The sequence below is a fragment of the Dermacentor variabilis genome, chromosome 10 (assembly GCF_050947875.1).
Source record: "Dermacentor variabilis isolate Ectoservices chromosome 10, ASM5094787v1, whole genome shotgun sequence".
NCBI classification, from domain to species: domain Eukaryota; kingdom Metazoa; phylum Arthropoda; class Arachnida; order Ixodida; family Ixodidae; genus Dermacentor; species Dermacentor variabilis.
Window position 1 is genome coordinate 44,062,723 of NC_134577.1, and position 17,838 is coordinate 44,080,560.

Here is a 17,838-nt window from a genome sequence, read left to right on the forward strand (position 1 = left end):
CAGATGAAAAAAAAATTCGCCCTGTCCGGGATTCGAATCCGGGACCAATGCCTTACTGGGGCGGTGAGGTGTTAGTCGAGTTCTGAGGATGGGGCAGGTCTAGGGCAGGTCCAGTAGATGTGGCGATTGTTAGTCACCTTCTCCCCTCCCTCCTGCACGGCCACACGTCCCCCCCCCCCCCCCCACTTCACATCAGGCGAGGCCGCGAACAGCCGGGACTCTCTTCAGTGCGGTGTTGAATGACATCACGGGGGAGATTGAGTGAGCGGACTGCCTCACTGGACTCGTATAGCGACGGGAGGTGGGGAAAGAAAAGCACGCATCCTTTGCTGGAAGAACGGCCGCGTACCACGCTTTTTTCCGGGCTTGTTACATCAATGCAAGTCAGCTTACATCGAGAGAGAGAGAGAGAGAGAGAGAGAGAGAGAAAATTAAAGGAAGGCAGAGAGGTCGGCCTGAGCTAGCGCTTGACCACTTTCGCGGAAGGGTAGTTGGTTGGTTGGTCTACAGATAATACGGCTAACCAACACATAAGGCCGCAACCACAAAAGATAAAGTTATAAGCGTAATTTTATGCGTTTTCGCACGTCTGTTATAGTGGAACGGCGAAAGCCTAATTGTTTTTTGAACTTGAATAAAACGCTTGCTTCGCTGCAACTATTTACTGTCAAATTCCACTTCAGTTGGCAGTGAAGTTTCACGAGTAAAACGGGCTCAGCAATTAAATGAACTGCACACAGGACTTTTGAAGAGTGAAATGTTCAGACTCGATCCATATACTTTATCCATGTCTGTTGCGCACCTCATCGCTTCCGCCGATGAAAAGACTCTTCAAGAACAGCAGACGCTGCGGAGGTATCAAGTACGACGCCAATTCGAAAACGTCGCATGGCGACGACTTTGTTTGCTTCTGTAATGGGCTAGGGGAGTAACACGTACAACGCCGCGCGGTCCGTGTGCCTTGGTTGCCAACGGCTGTTTCTTTAGTTGTATCCTACTATAGTCATTCGTGATAATATATAGAGAAGAGACAATTAGTATGGCAGCCCCTAGAGGCTGCATTTTCTTCTTCGTGAAATGTTTCCTTGTTACAAGTGGCATGATGCTGAACGCGTCTGCACGTAACTGGCTTTTCCTCAACTAGATGTCGTGTGCGGAGAAGCCCACTTCTGTAATTCTTAGCGTCATAGCCGCGTCAGCCATTATACGTACTTGGAGGTGGGGCGCGCAGCTGAGGACCTTACCACTGTAACGCGATAGGTCGTAATAAACGAGTGGGTGATGAACAAACGTCAGCCAAAATCTGTTAGACGGATATCGGCTCTACGAATCATAAACTACGAAGAACTCGCGGAAAGCCGGAGAAAAGAAAGCTGCGTGTATTACTACAATTTATTCAAATTTTAAGGCGAAAGGCGTTAAGGGATATTTACGTTTCAAGGTCGCGTTGTGAGGCACAGAAAATCGGAGCGCTCGTGCCACTTCTCACGCGTTCGTCGTCGTCTTCCACATCGCTGCCACATCGACGCCGCTGATCATGCCAAGAAAAGGCACAGTTAGTTAATAGAGTTAAAGCACTCGAACCTACGACCTTTGGTGTTAATTAGGGCGAAGTTGAATAAGGCACAATTAATCGATATAAAATTAAGGCATTCGAACCCTCGACCATTGGTGGGAGCCTAACCCACGATCTTTGGTGTTCACTATAGGACGAAGTTGATTAAGAAACAGTTAATTAAGGCACTCGAACCCACGACCTTTAGTGAGAGAAAACAAGGAATAAGGAGTAACAACGCATTCGAGAAAGTAAAGTAATTTAATGGATGTCTCTTGAGCGCAGAAACTTAATTTTCGCCTTCACCCTCTTTGGCGTATGCTAAAGGGACTGTCATATTTTTCTTAGTGAACGAGAACTTGTTTTTGTCAGAAAAATAATTTCTTGTTTCTATGGCCCTTACCGCTTTGTTGATATAGTTTGCTTTCTTTCTTGGCCAATTTTGAAGTGCAAGAATTTAATCTTGAAACTTGTAATCCATCAACTGAAAATTAAGCACAAGAGCAGTTGTTACTTAACTATGCTACCTTATCGCCATGTTGGCCTTTGTTTATGCTTTCAGTTTCTTTGTCCTCCCCCCCCTCCCTCCTACTTTCTCTCAACCTGACTATTATGAAAATTGCATTTGAGTTCTACTCCACCGCAAATTTGAGGCTTCAATGAATAACGTCGTTGATGCTTTCATGGAACTGAACAGAGCTAGTTTGTGACAGAAGCATCACTGCCACTTCACCCATTCGAAGAGCAAGATCGCGGACAATTTTAGAAAGCACGAGGTCACTAAACTTTTCGCACCAAAAAATGCGCCTCTTCCACATTTTTGTTTGTTTGTTTCTACGTGAAAAGTACCGTCGCGCCGCGTCGCGTCGGCCGCCGGCGTTTTTTTTTTTTTTTTTTTCCTTGTTTCGTTCTCGCATCGTAACGTACGCCCGACGAGGCGACGCGAGAGGTAAACATGGCGGACAGCGACGGCGACAGTGAAGGCGGCAGCATGTATCCGTTGCACGAAAACGTATTTCTAGGCGATGTCCGTCGTGTTTCGGCGCTCCTGAGGACGCACGACGTCGCGCAGAAGGACGTTCACGGTAAGACGGTCCCGCACTACCCGGTCGTCTGCCCTCTCGCGACTAGTTTTCGTTCCGTGCCCGTTCAGCCGGGCATTGGAGAGCTCGAGAGCTGCCCCATCGTTTCGACTTCGGGAAAGCTAAACCGTTGCCCACCCGTTTGCAGGAGCCACCGACGTCGGAAGAGAGTCGACCTCGAAATTAACGAGCCTGACCCACTGTTTATCTAGTCGTTGAGACAACCGCCGCGAAACACTCTACGAAAAACGTTCCGAAGAGGTCTGCCGCGTCTGTCGGTGTCCAGGCGCTGGCGGACGTGAACCGTGTTTGACGGAAGGAGCTGCACTTGACGAGCGCATAATTTTCTTACTGCCGCGTTTCCGCCCTCAACTTTCTTTCGGCGTGCCCCGCGGGCGCGCTTGTTAACGGCTGCCCGAGAGAGGAAGCGGTTTAAGGAATTTCCGCTCCAGTCTTGACAGTATATCGGCCGCTCACATGTGCGTGGCCTTGGAACGCTTTCGTTCCGTGGGATAAAACTACGGCCGTGGGAACGTTGACGCTGGGATGTCGGCGTGTTTTACGCACGACAGCGGAACGGCATAGGTTAGTAAACGGATTATGTGTCGCCTTGCATGGGGCGACGATGTCTACGCGCGTAGCGCCTGCGACAACGAGCCGATGTGGAAATGGTAGAAATGAATGAGAACGTTCTGCTTCGCGTGATGTGGCATCGTACCGTAGCCAGCTGGTGAACGTTCCGCGGCTCCAAAGGCTCGGCGTTCGAGCCTGTGTCGTGCCGATGTACTCGACATCGTTAACAAACGTAAAAGAGGTAACGAACAAAAAGAGAAACACCGATTCGTGTTCTAGTTTAACCTGTTTCCTTTTCAAGTTGAGATGACAGGACGTGCTTGCGTGACGAAAGTACGAAAGCAACACCTGACTTCTTTTTTCTCTCGCTTTCTTTTTTTTTTTTTTTAGGAAACACGCCACTTCACTTGGCTGTCATGCTGGGTCAGAAGGGTATGTCCGATGAACTTTCTTTTTAATTCGAAATTTATAATGCAAGCACTTAAGCAGCGTTGAGTGGTTCGTACTTGTTTGTTTCGTGCTTAACTGCAGAGTGTCAAAGCAAATTTTTTTTGGCCAGTGCATTGACATGTCTTGTTAGCTCACTAAAGGTCACCTGCTGTATTCGAGAGACTCGTGTTTACGTCATACCATCTGTGCCTTTAGTTTCTGAGCATTGTTCACACAAAGAAATATATTTTCTGTTTCGTCACCTCTCACGTTTCTCGTCGATGTGAGGCAATAACATGTTGAAAGGCCATGCTGAAAGACGTGCACATTTTTTTTTTTAAGTTCAATTGTTGACGCTACCCCTTGTCTAGACCACTGTATGAAAGCAGATGCAATGTTAAGTTGAAAGTCGAGTTTTTCCACAAACTAGATTGTTCTATAGTTCCAGATCATGCCCAGCTCATTACACATATTGTGGTGTTCATATGGAATTGAGGTGCATTATGTTTGCTTAACTCACCATTGTGTTCTGCAGTTTATCAATATATGGGATCAGCTATAATTATCAGAAGCACTGATAAACAGGGGAAGATAACCCCTCATTATTTTAAACCCTTCCGTGCCTCACTATATCCAGAATCCTTACCAAATATGGCCAAATTATTTTAAAAAACCCCAGTTGCCAACATTAATTTAGTTCCTCAGAAAGAATAAGTTCACTTCTAAATGCACTATTCCATTTGTTGTGCACTGCCATCTACAAAAAGTGCCAACACAAAACTAGGCTTGTCCATGGCATTGCTAAAAATGCAAAGTACTGCTGATGGAGCTGAGCTTGTCCTTGACCGTTTTTACCAGAAATGTGTGAACGAACCCAGCTCCTCCAAGGCAGGGAAGAGGATAGATTCATTTCTCAACATTAGCTTTTTTTCAACCAACTAATTTGTGTGAACACATAAGCAGGTGCCTGTGTTTGTATGCATCATGCCCCTTGACCTAAGTGGCTGCAGCAGTTGTTTTGTGCAGGGTGCTTGCCTTTGCTTCTGTCCTAACACAGTCGAGCTTTGTGCACAGTATGAGGAACTTGGCTTGTGATCTTGATTGTTTTTACTTTGTGCTGATGTTTTCAATTACATGTACTATGTGAAGCAAAAATGTGTTGTCACAAGATAAGAAAATTCACACAGTTTTTGACATGTCACCCTTCTGCATGGCTTGTTTTGTTTAGCACTGTGTATGTGGTAATGAAATTGTACCCTTTCTTCAGAGTCGAAATTATTGAGACTCAAGGCAAACCAGATTACAGGTTGCCATTTGTTAATTCAGTAACTTTGTATATTGGTAGTTGCCTTTTAATTGCAGGTAATGTCACACATTTGACAATATTCTTGCCGCATTTTTGCTTTCTCCTGTGAACATTAACTAGAGAGATGTCCATGCTTTTATTTTTGCACATAGGGCAACACATATTCATGAAACACAGAATCTACATAGATATGTAGAACAAATGTTGCGCGCTATTTGTTTATCGTAGTAGTTCTGCGGAAACCCGCAAGTTGGAGAGAAGTAATTAATAAAGGGAAAATCAGACATCCACCCGCTCGTAGCAATTGCTACAAAGGAAACCCATACGGGTTCCTCGAAAGAAAAGCCTCAGAGTTGAAGAAAAAAAAACTAACTTTGAGGCTTGTCTTTCGAGGAACCCGTATGGGTTTCCTTTGTAGCAATTGCTACAAACGGGTGGATGTCTGATTTTCCCATTATTAATCTATTTGTTTATCTATCCTTGATTCCTGTGTTATACTTTTTGTGGGAAGAAAAATGAATTGCACTGCTCTTTTGAGACATTGAGAGCTTATGCGGTAGTGGCGACCTATGTGGTTGACATTATTCCTTTGCTGGGCCACAATTTTGTAGCAATGCCTTTCGGAACTTTTCGCGTTTGTGAGTGGCCACGTACGATGCTCCATCCAGGGCAGAACATCTTTTGATCCCTCACAAATGCAAAAAGTGCGGAAGGCATTAGCATCGGGGAAAAGCATCGCTACAATATCGCAGCCCTGTGTGCACCATTGTGTTTTTGTCTTCTGCAGCAGCCTAAACCTTTTTAATACAGACTGTGTGAATTAACTGTGCGTTACCATGTGTTATGTTTCTTTTTTTAAAATTTAGAGTGTGTGCAACTACTTTTGGCACACAATGCTCCTGTCAAAGTGAAGAACAGCCAAGGTTGGAACTGCCTAGCAGAAGCTGTCAGTTACGGGGATCGTCAGACAAGTGAGTTGATTTCTAGCCAACGTTGTTCTACGAAATACTTTGTTTTTCTGTTATCACATTTGCAGTGTCCTTGTTACGTACTTTTAGCAAGGAAGCTTGAGGGGCAACTTTAAGGATCTTTTGGAGATCCACATATCACAGCGACATTGGTATTTAGTGTACCGTAGGACTGGGTACCAGCGTGAGATGTCCGATGCGTTTAGTTTCCCAAAACCAACCTGCCAGCCATGTCTTGCTTGTGTACAAACTATGAAGTCAAACTGCAACTGCAAACTTTGAACTGCAAAAGTACGAAGCAGATGTACTTATCAAAACGGACAGATATCATATTTGTGAAATAACTTGGTCGTTGCTGAAATAATTTGCTTCGATATTCCGAGGCCGTATTCTCACCGATTACTTTGGCTATATCGCTGTCAGTGTGCTTTGAACGGCTGAGCCAGTGGACGGTATGCCCATCACTCCAGTGAGGTGTAGTGCTAGACCTCATTGCACACAAGTGAAGTGTATCTGAAAGCAATCATAGGAAAATACATGGCCTCTGTGCATAATTCACATCTTGATAAATGTATGTTGCATTAAATGGAACTGTGTCTATTGTTTCGACATGCTTTCATGTGGGTATCCGCAGTACTCTCCCTGTTACGGAAACTCAAGCAGCAGTCGAGGGAAGCAATGGACTTCCGGAGGCCAGATCTCGTGCGTATTTTGGAACTCATGGGCGATTTTTACATGGAGCTCAAGTGGGACTTCCAAAGTTGGAGTGAGTTGACTTCACCTCATTTCTTTTCAATTTTTTACATGACAAAACTGTCCGTATACAGGTTGTTTAGTGCAGACGAATTAGGTGCAATTAGCTACCTTAGGTGTGATATAGTGTGTAGTAGAACTGACAGTTGGGCAAGTTGGTAAGGGTTCATCACTTTCCCATCTATAGATGTTATTTAGTCATTCTCTTTCTTTTTTTGTGTGGGACAAGGCAGAATTGTATGAAGGATGCTTGTTAAGCCTAATGTTATAAATGCTGTTTTATGGATTTGGGAGGAGTGCTTTGCGCTTCGCCAGCTTCTATAAGCCTCTCTCATTTTTGTTTACAAGTTTGGACTTTGAGAGTAAAGCATCAAACTTGGCAGCTTTATGTGGTTATGCATCTGCATGTGGCTATTTCTTGACATGTGTATAGCTTACTAGAAATGTCCTTCGGTTGCACTGATTTAGGCCAAGCCATTTACAACAGTGTTTAGTTATTTGCATATTTTACAGCATAAGCTGTTATGGGATGAATTCAATAGCTGTTTCGGTTAGCGATGTCCGCCGTCGGTGTTCATTGCAGCTATTGCCAGGAATGAGGAAAAAAAAAGCAGTTTCTGTCGGCTACTGTACCACTGCACAACACCAGCATTTGCTAGCTGCTATGGAAAAATGTCCTATACAGGTGTCCTAGCGTGTGAAGAGTCATGCAATGTGAGATGCGTGTCCCGAAGCATCGGTATGTGCACACTTTGCATTGCATTTGGATATTGCACCAGGTAGCATGCCATGTATCGTGTCACTTGTCACGCGATGTGAGATGTGCGCGGCACAGTGTCAATACATGCGAACTTTGCATTGCAGTTGCATTGTATTCCACCAGGTGTCATGACATGCAGCAGTTGCGTTGTATCATGCCAAATGTCAGGGGATGTGACACGTGCGCCTCATAGTCTCGATACCTCTGTTTGTTCTTCAGTGCATGTTATGGCACCTCCTTGCAAGGTATGAACCGCTTCTGAAGTGAATTGTAGAGCTACGCGCACGGTGGCAACCAGGCAACGTCAGGCTCAGCAGAGAGCAACGCAAGCCGCAGCTCGCTGCCAATGCGAGGCAGACAGTTCGGTTCATTTTAGTGCAAATGACGTAAAGAGATAGCCTTCTGTTCTCCAGCTTTCGTTGTAACTCTGTAACGTGTGTCATGCAGACCTGTGACTTTCATTGAATCTTTGTTTTTTAAAGATTTCAGTGGTGCTGTTTTCCTTTGTCACATGTTTGCTTTATCTGCAACCAATGAGTGCATTTTTTAATTGTTGCCTGATATTTTTTATGACCTTGTTTGTGGAATTTCTCTTGTCACAGTTGCAGCGGGTTCCTCTTGTTCAGTTTTGTTGCAATCTTGTGGCTGTGTAGTTCTAACCGTTTTGTTTGACCAACTACTTTCTTTTTATGTTTTTTTTTCCTTGCAGTACCATTGGTCTCAAGGATACTGCCATCAGACATCTGTAAAATTCACAAAAAAGGATCAAACATTCGGTTCGTTTCTGTTCCTCAGTTTCACCACATTCCCAGCTGTCTCTGAAGTTATTTGTAATTCTAGGATTCTTATTGCATCTTTTCATAGACAAAGCATCAAAGGGGCCTTCTTTCGTAGGCTAGAACGTTCATGCAAGCCTCACCATGTGGTTTGAATGCTGTTTGAATGTGTGTGGGAGGAAAGTTGCTGGATGGCGGGATGTTTTCCTTGTCTAAAGAGTCTTTACAAACTCCCCTTTTTCCGAGGCAACAGGAAGCGTGTAATTCAAATTGCCGAGACATTCAACAGTTACTTTGAAAGGCATATGAAATAATGTTTAGCATACGGTTGGAGAATTATTTACATTGTATGATGCTGGCAACACTGGTAGCAGAAAGCGATGATATGGCATTAGAAAAACAGTAATTAGACATTATTACCACTTTTCCAGCATGCAGAATAAATTTTCATTAAATTAGTAATTCGAATGTGGCTCCTGCAGATATCTGTGACATGTAACACATTCCTTCAATAACTTGCATGTTAATAGATAGGCACTTTTTTCCTTGTCAGACATTCTCAAGCACTTCAGAGCTGTGCTTGTATTGCCATTGTGTATTTAGGAGTGATTTCGAGGGTGTCTGTTTGCATGATACGTGTTGAACTGATAGGATATTTGAGTAGATAAACTTCAGAGATTGAAGGTGTGGAGAGAAAAATTTGCATTGCTGTACATTGTTGACATTGTGACGATACGTGGCGATTCAAAAATCCGGTGAGGGCAAGGAAATGTGTTCGAGTGCGCCAGTGTGTGGTGTACTGGTAGCCCCACTTTTCACCAGAAAGTACCCTCAGTTCAGTCAAAAACCCATTGGAGGTACAATGTTCAATTTAAGCAATTTAAGAAAATAATTTGATGGAATGTAAGAGATGTTCTGATGATGAATGCGTGTATATTTCTGAGAGCTCATGGCCACTTGATAACAGTAGTTCACCATGGAATAGTGTATTCTTTTCTACCATTTTCTGCACCTATAGATGATACTGTGTAATGTTCAGTACGCAGGAATTCTGGCAAGGCTAGGCAAGTTGGCTGTGCTTGTGTTCGTGGCTGTGCTGTTGAAGCTGGCATTTGCATTTTTAAAACCTGGATGAGCATTGGAGGAACGCAGAGGTGGTGGAACGAGTCCATGTTAGGGTGGCTTATTTATGATTCTAACCTGGAGGTGCACCATCTTGGTTTAGGCGATACAAGATGTCTGGAGAAGCCCACTTGCGGATTCCACATATCACCTGTAAAGAAAGCGAATTCGCCATTTACGGAAAAGCATTGTGGTTGTTTGCATCAGTACCCTCTGTGGTGGCTTCAGCACTCTCTGGTTGAGCACAAGGTTCTGGGTTCTATTCCCGGCTACAGTAGTCACATTTTAAAGGGCAAAGTGCAAGAACACGTGAATACTTAGATTTTGGGGAACGTTAAAGAACGCCAGGTAGTCAAAATTAAATAAGAGCCCTCCATCTCTCGTAGTCCTAGTGTTAGTCTGGAACGTTAGTCAAAATTCAACAAGAGCCCTCCATCTCTCGTAGTCCTAGTGTCAAACTGGAACGTTAAACCCCACGAATTAATGAACCAGTCTTTTCATCGATGGGAAGAGTGATGTATTTTCCTGCATTGTAAACCTGTTGCACTTGTCAGTTTCAGACCCTTTCAAATGCATTTATATGTAAAGTTTGCTAGAACGCGTATGTCATTCGCATTGTTTCCTTGTTACGCTCTATTTGAGCTGTCCCTGAAACTGTTGTTGTTCAGAAAGCTTATCTCATCTTGCCAAGGTGAGAAAGCGGGCTGCTGTCTTAGATAGCAGGCAGTTTTGAGACAACACAGCACTAGCCCATTTGTTATTGCCATCCATGAACAGTGTACAGCGGGAGCTCAGTTCATTGTTTTCCTTGCTTGAATTGATTCAGCTTCAAGTTACTTGTGAGTAGAAAAAAATTCACGGTGAAAGGGTGTGTGTCTTGTTTGTTTGTATTCCTGATTGGTTCTGTGTTTTAGGTGTCCCTGAAACCCTTTGTTGCCATCTAGAAGGCTTATCTCTCCCTCCCCCAGTTCTGGGATAGTACGGTGTATGTTTTGAGGGGACATAGTATTTACGCACTTGTTATCATTTTCTCCGGACAGTGTGCAGCGACAATGCAGGTATTTGACAAATAACCGGATGTTTTACCTGCCTGAATAGATTGCCCATAAGGACGTTGCTCTAACTTGTCAGTGTCTGAAACCTTGCCGTTGCAACTGACTTTATGTTGTGTATTATTTGAGTTGTGACTCTGCAATCGCAATAATAGGGTCGCAGAAGAGCAGTTTGCCTTGCTTGTACTATGGATAGTTTCTTTGACGTTTTAAGCACTGTAAGGGCTCATACATGTCCGTTTTCTACTTGCGGTTCATTTGTGAAGAAACAGCTGCCTCAAAGTTTTAGCCCCGGCCTAGCTCTGAATTTGCTAATAACTCTGTCATAGAATGTAAAAGTTCTGTCATTAAAGGGCAACTCTGGCGATTTTTTGATGTCCACTGACCTTGATAAAGCTTTGAATTATCTTTTGCATTCTTATTATCTGTGCCAAACAATATGACTGCAATGCAGTTATTTTCCTGAAGTTATTTTCCTGAAGATAAACTCATGTCCACGAATGTGTGACTTTTTTCTGGCCACCATGTGTTTGTGACGTGAGAGTCTACACCCCCAATTCACCAAGGTACGTCGAAGCTGGCTCCTTTTCCTACGACACGACGGCCGACAATCGTCGTTTTGACAAACGTGATGACCAGTGCTTTTCTTCGTCTTACCGTAGCACGAGGCGTTGAGCTTGGGGCTCGTCAGCTGCCTCGCACGGTGACGGCGATGGGTCAAAAGCAAAAGGCGATCCTTCAGCACTCATTATCATCGCTGAAATTGTTTGAAAGAGTTCTAAAGAACTGGAGAAGCTCCCCTCGTAGTTGGAATACGTCATCAGCTTCGCTTGTTTGGCATTAGCACCATGTGTACTGCGTGTTCAGCACGCTTTCTCCATGGTTGCATTAAGGTGGTGTAGGATCTGACCTCATCAACTCATTGTAGACATCGCACAAAGAAGCTACCTGTTTTGGTTTCAGTACCTCGTTTATTGGCTATTTAAAATTATTGATGAGTTTCTAAGCAAATTGAACCACCCTACTGGTGACATGACTATCAATACCATTTGAAAATGACAATATCCTAATATAGTCAAGAAAAATGCTCAAGTTGCCCTTTAAGTGGTTGTAAACTGCCTTATGGAATTTGTTGCAGAATTTTGGTTTTAGTGTTAAAGAAAATTAAGGAAGTTATAAATTAGGTCTGTGATTCTTTAACTTTGCAACAACATATGTATCAAAATTATTCAAGATATGTACACTTAAGAAGCCAGATTTTATAATTTTTTTTCTTGACCCACGTCTTTTCACCCTTCATCACTGGTTTGTGTGTGCCACCGCAGGCCATTTTCGTTGGGATTGACCGCTCAGCGCAGTTGTCATTGGCACGCAAACATTGTCACGTTCACTGGGGCTAGTAACAAGAGAAACAAATTGTTGCAAAAAGCATGGACCTGACAATTCATGTTCAGATTACGTCAATTCCTCCACACTTTTCTCTTCCTGTACTTGACATTTTGCTCTGTCCCTTCAGGTTAGACACAACACTCGTCGACTTCAACGACATGAAATGGGAGCGCGGTGACATCACTTTTCTTTTTACGGGCAACGACAAACCGTCCAAGTCGCTAACAGTGCTGGACAACAATCTGAAAGTCTACCAGAATGTCCGTTACGAGGTGAAGATTTTGGCTTTGCATCCTGTAGCAGCGACTTTGTCATTTGTGACAGCAATGGCATGGACTTTGCTCTTGCTCTTGTGCGTCGACTTTTATATACTGTTTGCACAAAAATTGTCGCAAAAGTCATGTGATGACTATATGAGGTCGCAATAGCATTTCACCATTACAGTGCATTACGAACACAATTCATAAGTTTTTATATATTTACTGTGACACGATCTACAATATTTAGTGTCATTCTAGTGCTTTTTAGGTGATTTGCTGCCCATTACAGCAAGTAGGGGGTAGTGTATGCTGACATACAATATGAATTTTTTTATTCCTTATGAATAGAGTTGCTCATTGATTGATACTGCAGGGATCACCTTGAAGTTAATAATTGGGAGTCCAAACCACTGGATTCGTCAGAGAAGAACTTTAGTCCAGAAGTGGCCACAAATAGCTTGTCAAAGCATTGCAGCACTCACATATTCTTGCATGCGACCTGATCAGGCAGTATTTTTGTCATTGTCATGCTCTCACTACAGATAGATGAACCACCCACCATGGTTACTTAGTGGCTTTAGTGTTGTGCTGCTAAGCATGGAGGTCGTGGGATGGGGCGGCTGCATTTCGATGGGGGCGAAATTCGAAAACACCCGTGTACTTAGATTTAGGTGCATGTTAAAGAACCCCAGGTGGTTAAAATTAACCTGGAGTCCCCCACTACAGCATGCCTCATAATCAGATCATGGTTTTGGCACTTAGAACCGGATAATTTAATTTACATGTAGATAAGAGTATGCTCTATGCATGTACCAAATCACTGTCCACTGGCGACTTGAGTCGAGAATGGCTGTGGCTTGATAACAGAACGATTGTACAATTTCTTTGCAACAGTCATTGTCTGGAATTTTCCTAGCATCATTGTCATCCTTGCTGGTGCTGACATTGAAGGTGGAGCTGTCGTCAGTCGAAGCTGTTTGATAATTACGAGTATCAAAAATTAGTAGTAGCAGCCAGTAAAGTCTCTCAAGAACTTGTCACTATTTAACCCTTTCAGGATGGGACATATAAATACCAGAAAGAAATGTTATATATTCTATCTGAATGCGCAGAGTGCATCAGAGTAAGCAGTCAACAAAAAGAAAGAAGAATATTTTGCTGACACCTTTTTTTTGGTTATAGGGGAGCTACACACATAGCAGTAAACTGGATGTGGGCTTCAGCTCAAACCACCGACGACTTAGTTTGGAACTTTGATAGACACCTCTCGTCATATGCTAGGTGTATATTGTATTTGCTTTACGTTACATTTGTGATTTCATTGCTGCCAGAAATCTTGCATCAGCCTGTCTCCTCCTACTGTGCTCTCAAAAGAAAGTGAATCGCATGCCAAACTTTTTTCCTCATGCTGTGCTCCTGCTCCAAACCAACAAATGTTGCTTGCTGCCTGCAATTCACTGTTGGCTGAGGATACCAGAAACTTGATACCCAATACTGACACCCAGAAAGACATTTTTTTCATGTTCATTGCCCTGTAGAAAGAAAAAGTTAACATGTAAAGGAACAAATGCTTAATACGTGAAAACCATTTGACAAACTGCAAATACAGCCTTTACAACTTAGTGGCTTGGCTTGTCCCGGGCACTGTCGGCAACTGCTTTTTGCTTTCAGGCCACTCAGGGGGCACATTCACATGGCGAGTAGTAAATGGCTGCGTCTCTTATCATTTTGTACTTCTTTTCACACAGATTCATTGTGTTGTAAGTAATTTCTTCATACACTTTCATAAATGAGGTTGCTAAGCCAGCATAGCGATGACAGTTAACGTAATTGCCATGGCGACAGCAGATGCTGCCTTACATTACGTTGTATCAGAAAGCGAGGTTGTGTTAACGGGGTGCACTCCCTGCTGGTGACTGTGTCTGTGGTGTTGAACAGCTGAGCCCGAGGTCACAGGTTGGATTCCTAGCTGCCACGGCCATATTTTTATAGAGGCGAAACGCAGAAAAACACTTCTGTGCATGAATTTAGATGCACGATAAAAGGCCCTAGGTGGTCAAAATTAATCTGGAACTTTACGTTAAGGCGTCTCTCATAGCCTCTGTGTTGTTTTGTGATGGCAAACGCCTCGAATCAGTCAATCAATCATATGACAATTAATATTATATTTAGTAGTAATTCCAAATGTTTATGATCAAATATAACTGTTGGATACACTGTTATCAGTGGTGAGTTTTGTTAAGGTTATGGTTAAGTTATGGTTAAGTGGTTATGGTTAACTTACGTTTTGTTAAGGTTAAGGGGGTAAGCTACCCTATCACATTGTGGAAGCACTGCCACCCATCGACGTGTTCGTTGCTAGCCATTTGAAATATCAGGAAAGTGAAAGTATCTTCGAAAGTGGTTTTCTGAGGATACGGTTGAAATTTGTCAGCACGTTGTTGCACGCACATATGCTCACCTTGGGCCTGACAGTCCATGATAACAAAAGTATTTCTAGTTCTGCTCAAGTTCGGTGAAGTCAAGACACGGCCATGCAGTCAGAGTCTGAATTATCATGCGATGCACTGTAAGGGGCCCAAAATATTGGTCATCCTTAGACATGCGGTCTGTTGGGCCAGTGGTGGTGCCGCAGAGCCTCCTGAATAGTCAAGCATGTCCGAATTATCGGTCAGCGACTAAATGTATAATTCAAGCTTCTAGCACAGGCCCAAGCAGTAGTGTTCCCGAGATGTAAGTGAGCCATTATAAGTATCATTAATTTGATAGCTGCATTTGCTTTTGATACACTATGCTAACATGCACAATTGTGTAAAAGGCACCTGAAGCGGATAGTGTGTGATGTTTTGACTAAATTTGTGGCACCTACCAGAAAAAGGCCGTTGTCACTAGGCAGAATACGTTTCTTCTAGGTCATGTTCCTGATGAGCTAGAACGTTAAAACTCTCATGTTATACAGGCATTTGAGCTAGAAACATATTTTATATGTGAAAATATTTTTTATTTTCCTTCTATTTATTTCAGTCTAAACCTGTAAGCATTTCCTTTAAATGTTCAGTAAAGTTAGTATTTCTAAAATTACGTATTATGCCCTGGCATACATGTTTCAAATATGTATCTGGAAAATGGTAAAATGGAGTGGTGGTGGGGGTAGGGGGAGCCATTCTTTCAGACATAGTAAGGAAAGGGTTAACTGCTCCTCGCCGATTCATGAGTGTGGCAACTAAGGCGTAAGTTCCCTTGTAGACTATGACAGAAATGTCGGCTAGATACTTATTCAAGAAAGAATGGCGTGAAAACACAGGAATGAGTGCAGATGTTTTCCTTCTCATCTGTGTTTTCGCACCATTCTTATTGAATGTGGAATACCAGCATGCCCAGCATTCACTACTTCTCAGCCAGATACTTAGAGACTTAAACCCCTCTGCATTTAATTGTTTCCTTACCATGGCCATCGAACATGCATCATGGGCAACTCATGAGTGCCGATTTTAAGGGTTCTCCATGGTTCCTTTACCAGCCACAATGTAGTCCAAGGTGCAGACTTTCATTTTCCAAGTTATTTCCTTGCCCTCGTTGGGGGATGCGATTATTAAAAAGCAGTGTGTACCTTGTGATTGTCACCATATGGCATGCGCTCCTGTAGCTGGGCTCTGGACGATGGCGGTCTTGCAATTATGTTGTGCCTTCAAATGATTGTTAGGATGCTGCTAGTCGCAGTAAGTTTGAAGATGATGTCAGATCATTAAATTTCAATTGGACAGTGGCAACCTGCCAAACCAACCTGGACACTTGGCAGCTGCTTGGCAGCAAGTTTTGTTTACTCCCTTCTGACAGGATTAATTTGTTTTACTGATAATGTGACATTTTGCCCAGTATCTGTGCCACCTATCTGGAACAGGCAAATTCTGCTGGGGACCCAATATTTTTTCTAGCACACATCACTTATCAGCTAGAACATTGAAACCTTCATCATTTGTTGGAAATCAAAGTGAAAGCATTAAGTATATCCGAGAATATTATTTTCTTTTAATGATGTGAAAGCGCCAAATGGGCCCACTGAGCTAAAGAGTCGGAGTGTCTCGTCTGTAACAGCGAAACAGCACCTAAATTTGCATTGCCATTGACTGGGACGCCACATCACGAGTGCACCTCAATGGAGCAGAGTGGGCGAAAGGGGCCACCCGCTGCCGCAGTAGCATGTCAAGTGTTGCATGAGGGGAGAGAGCATCGCCGTGACGCCACGTAACTCTCGTTGTTGCTCTCAGAAGCTGGTGTGCGGTCCGTGTCTCTCTCTCTCTCTCTCACCCCCACTGGGCTTAGCTGCTTGGCGCCCCTGCCAGCCTTGGTGGCTGCTGCTGCTCCCTCGGTCTCTCATGATGCAGGACGTCGGTGGCATGCGGTGTTGGCACCGTAGGCTGCTGCTTGCTGGCTTGGGCAGCATGTACCGCTATGGCATATTAGCCGAAGCACAGAACTTGAAGTACCGCTCAGCCGCGTTCATTTGGAAATTGGTGCTTTCACGTTCCCAACTCACAAGTGCTTAGGCTTTCTCAGATTTTCTTTTTTATTTTATCAGCACAACATTGTAAAGATTTCCTGTATTTTTCAGTAGTTTTTTGTTCACAAATTGTGCTTTAAATCCTGAAATTTGTGTTTGAAATTTATATCTTTGGAACATGCATTTCATGAGCTTTCCATTGATGTTAACATGTTATGTATACCTTTTGGTGAGTTCAATAAAAATGTACTAACGCCTTCAAAAAGGGCTTTTTTTTTTCCATGGTAAGGAAAGAGTTGACCCCCTTGTGCAGGATACAGAAACCGAGATTGAGGACGAGGTGGACATACTGATGAGCAGCGACATTGTGGCCGGCCAGATCTCAACCAAGACGGTGACCTTCCAGAGGGCGCAGTCCGGCTGGCTGATGCGGGAGGACAAAACCGTGAGTGGCACAATGTACTCGCTTCAGCTTTACTCTTGTGCTCCAATGCTTGCATTTTTTTCACCGTCGTGCAAATCGTACGCATCTTAAAAGCCTGCTGGGCACACTGTTGTCAAGCCTGATTATAATGAACCTGAGTATAGCAAATTATGCATGATGATGCACGCAGCTGTTTTTAACTGTGGGTACGGTGCTCGTAGTTTAGTTTCGTGTTTATTCACTGAAAGGTCATCCCAGTTTTATAAACCCAAGAGACCGCTGTTGTTCTGCTCGAAGGCTCTGTGGGGAAAAGGGGACGAAAGATTGGTTAGAAGCCACACATTCCTGCTCACCAGGCTGTTTTCATCTTTGTGGTCGAGACTGCGCACGGGCTGCATTCCAGAACAAGAACCAGCAACAGACGCATGTCATGCCAAATTACAGTATGAAGCTTATAGTGGTAGTAGGCCTTAAAACAAGAACTAAAACCAAAGGAAATGGGAATCGGCACAGTGTATTTCTACTTGAAAATGCAGAGCACTAACGTTGCTTTTTGAGCGACAAAACCCGCATCTCACACGCGCTGAAATATTGAGTTTCTGCACCACCTTTTGGGGAACATGGAAACTTCCCCTGCTTGCACATGCTTTCTGTGAGCACCCATTGCGGACACTCATTCCTCGAGATTCTCATCACAGCGACAAGCATCATGCAAGAAGGGTGCATGTAAAATGAAAACTTGTGGTGCCGCACAGTTCCCGTCACTGCTGCGGCACAGTCGCTTGCATGTGAAACAGGCTTAACAAATTGAAACACCCGTGTCCTTTTATTTGGACGGGTTTGCCTTGTTTTCTTTTGACATTTAACCTGACAAAATGAAATGTTATC

At 43.6% G+C, this 17,838-nt stretch overlaps 1 protein-coding gene across 3 annotated transcripts in view; it reads left to right on the forward strand.

Moving 5' to 3' along the window:
* The first annotated feature begins 2,484 nt into the window (after nt 1-2,484).
* LOC142560436 (ankyrin repeat domain-containing protein 13C) overlaps nt 2,485-17,838 on the forward strand; it is a 39,646-nt gene continuing 24,292 nt past the window's right edge. For 2 of the 3 annotated variants that reach the window (XR_012823368.1, XM_075672552.1), the window contains exons 1-7: nt 2,485-2,640; nt 3,601-3,642; nt 5,812-5,916; nt 6,548-6,679; nt 8,136-8,202; nt 11,893-12,037; nt 16,816-16,971. Coding sequence is in view for 2 of the 3 variants with exons in the window: in XM_075672552.1 (XP_075528667.1) it covers nt 2,511-2,640; nt 3,601-3,642; nt 5,812-5,916; nt 6,548-6,679; nt 8,136-8,202; nt 11,893-12,037; nt 16,816-16,971 (777 nt within the window). In the remaining variant the exon portion in view is untranslated. The remainder of the gene's footprint in view (nt 2,641-3,600; nt 3,643-5,811; nt 5,917-6,547; nt 6,680-8,135; nt 8,203-11,892; nt 12,038-16,815; nt 16,972-17,838) is intronic. The other variant, XM_075672553.1, reaches the window with a different exon arrangement.